A 1,251-nucleotide genomic window follows, 5' to 3' on the forward strand; every position below is an offset into this window, starting at 1 on the left:
GGCGGACGCCTGCGGCGTGACGCTCCGCGCGAACAGCCCCGTCTCGGAAGCGCTGCGGGACGGCCTCGCTTCAACGTGCGCCTGCCGGGGTGGGGTGGTCACCAGATGAAATCGCGGCCGCAGCTGCTTCGAGGGGTGATTGAGGCCGGGCAGGAACGGCTTCTCCCGAGGTGCCCGCATCGAGTAGGCCGACGCCACAAGCAGGAGGGCTGCGTGGACCTCCTGGGCCTTCTTGGTCGGGTCGCTCCTCCTGGCATGGCGCTCGGCCTGCGAGCACGGGCGGAGCGAGCGGTGAGCGGGCAGTGTGCCGCCGGGCGGGGAGCTCCGTCACCCTATCGCGGAGCTCTGGTCCCGCCCCTGGGCCGGGATGCGACCCACAATAAAACCCGTCCCACCCGAAGCGCATCTGCCGGGAACGGCCTCCTCGAAACGGAGGCGCGGCGCGGGCGGCGCGCGGGGCAAACGGGCGCACCTTGGGGGCTCCGAGGGGCTTGCGGACGGGCTTTCAGGCCAGCCGCGGACCGGCGCCGGGTTCTCTCCGCGCCGCGAGCCAGGCGGGGCCGAAGAGGAGGACGGACCGCTCAGTCTGCCATCGTGGCTCTGTGGCCTCCCAGAGACCTCGCAGGCAGGTTCAGACCCCCTGCCTTCTCGGAACAAAAAGAAAAATCCTGGAGTTTCCGGTAGATTTCCAAACCCGTGTCGCTGAGGCATGTTGTTCGCAAGAGCGTCGCGCTCCTTCGCGCGAGCGCTCTCGTCGACGCCGCGGCTGACCAAAATCGTCGCCACCATCGGTCCCGCCAGCGAGCAGGCCGAGCCGCTGGGCCGCTGCCTCGTGGCCGGGATCAACGTGATGCGCGTCAACTTCTCGCACGCGACGGTCGATGAGTTCCACCTCCGCCGCACCAACCTGCGAGCGGCCGCGGGCGGCGAGCTCGTGCCCATCATGCTCGACACCAAGGGGCCCGAGATCCGGATGGGCGGCCTCGCGGTCTGCAAGGAGGGCGGCCGCAAGGCCAAGATCACACTGACTGCTGGGGCAGAGGTCCTCCTCACGACCGACCCAAGGCGCCGCCCGCGTCCACCACACGAGACCCGCACCCGGCGCGCGCCCGGCCGGCTGCGTCCGGTCCCGCCCACATCCTGGCCGCGCCGTGGACCAGGTACGACGGTGAGGGCGACGAGAAGACGATCTTCGTCGGGTACCCTCTGCTCGCGTCAAAGGTCTCGCCGGGGTTCGTGGTGCTGCTCGAC

The 1,251-nt window shown here is 70.3% G+C and overlaps 1 protein-coding gene across 1 annotated transcript; it reads left to right on the plus strand.

The window, feature by feature from the left end:
- Nucleotides 1-709: 709 nt before the first annotated feature.
- On the plus strand, nucleotides 710-1,172 carry EMIHUDRAFT_255542 (hypothetical protein; the record flags this gene model as incomplete). Its single annotated transcript, XM_005772531.1, has 2 exons — nucleotides 710-1,042; nucleotides 1,161-1,172. 2 exons carry the CDS (start codon nucleotides 710-712, stop codon nucleotides 1,170-1,172), a joined length of 345 nt encoding a protein of 114 aa, XP_005772588.1.
- Between the last annotated feature and the right edge of the window lie 79 nt (nucleotides 1,173-1,251).

Source organism: Emiliania huxleyi (genome assembly GCF_000372725.1).
Source record: "Emiliania huxleyi CCMP1516 unplaced genomic scaffold EMIHUscaffold_3578, whole genome shotgun sequence".
NCBI lineage: Eukaryota > Haptophyta > Isochrysidales > Noelaerhabdaceae > Emiliania > Emiliania huxleyi.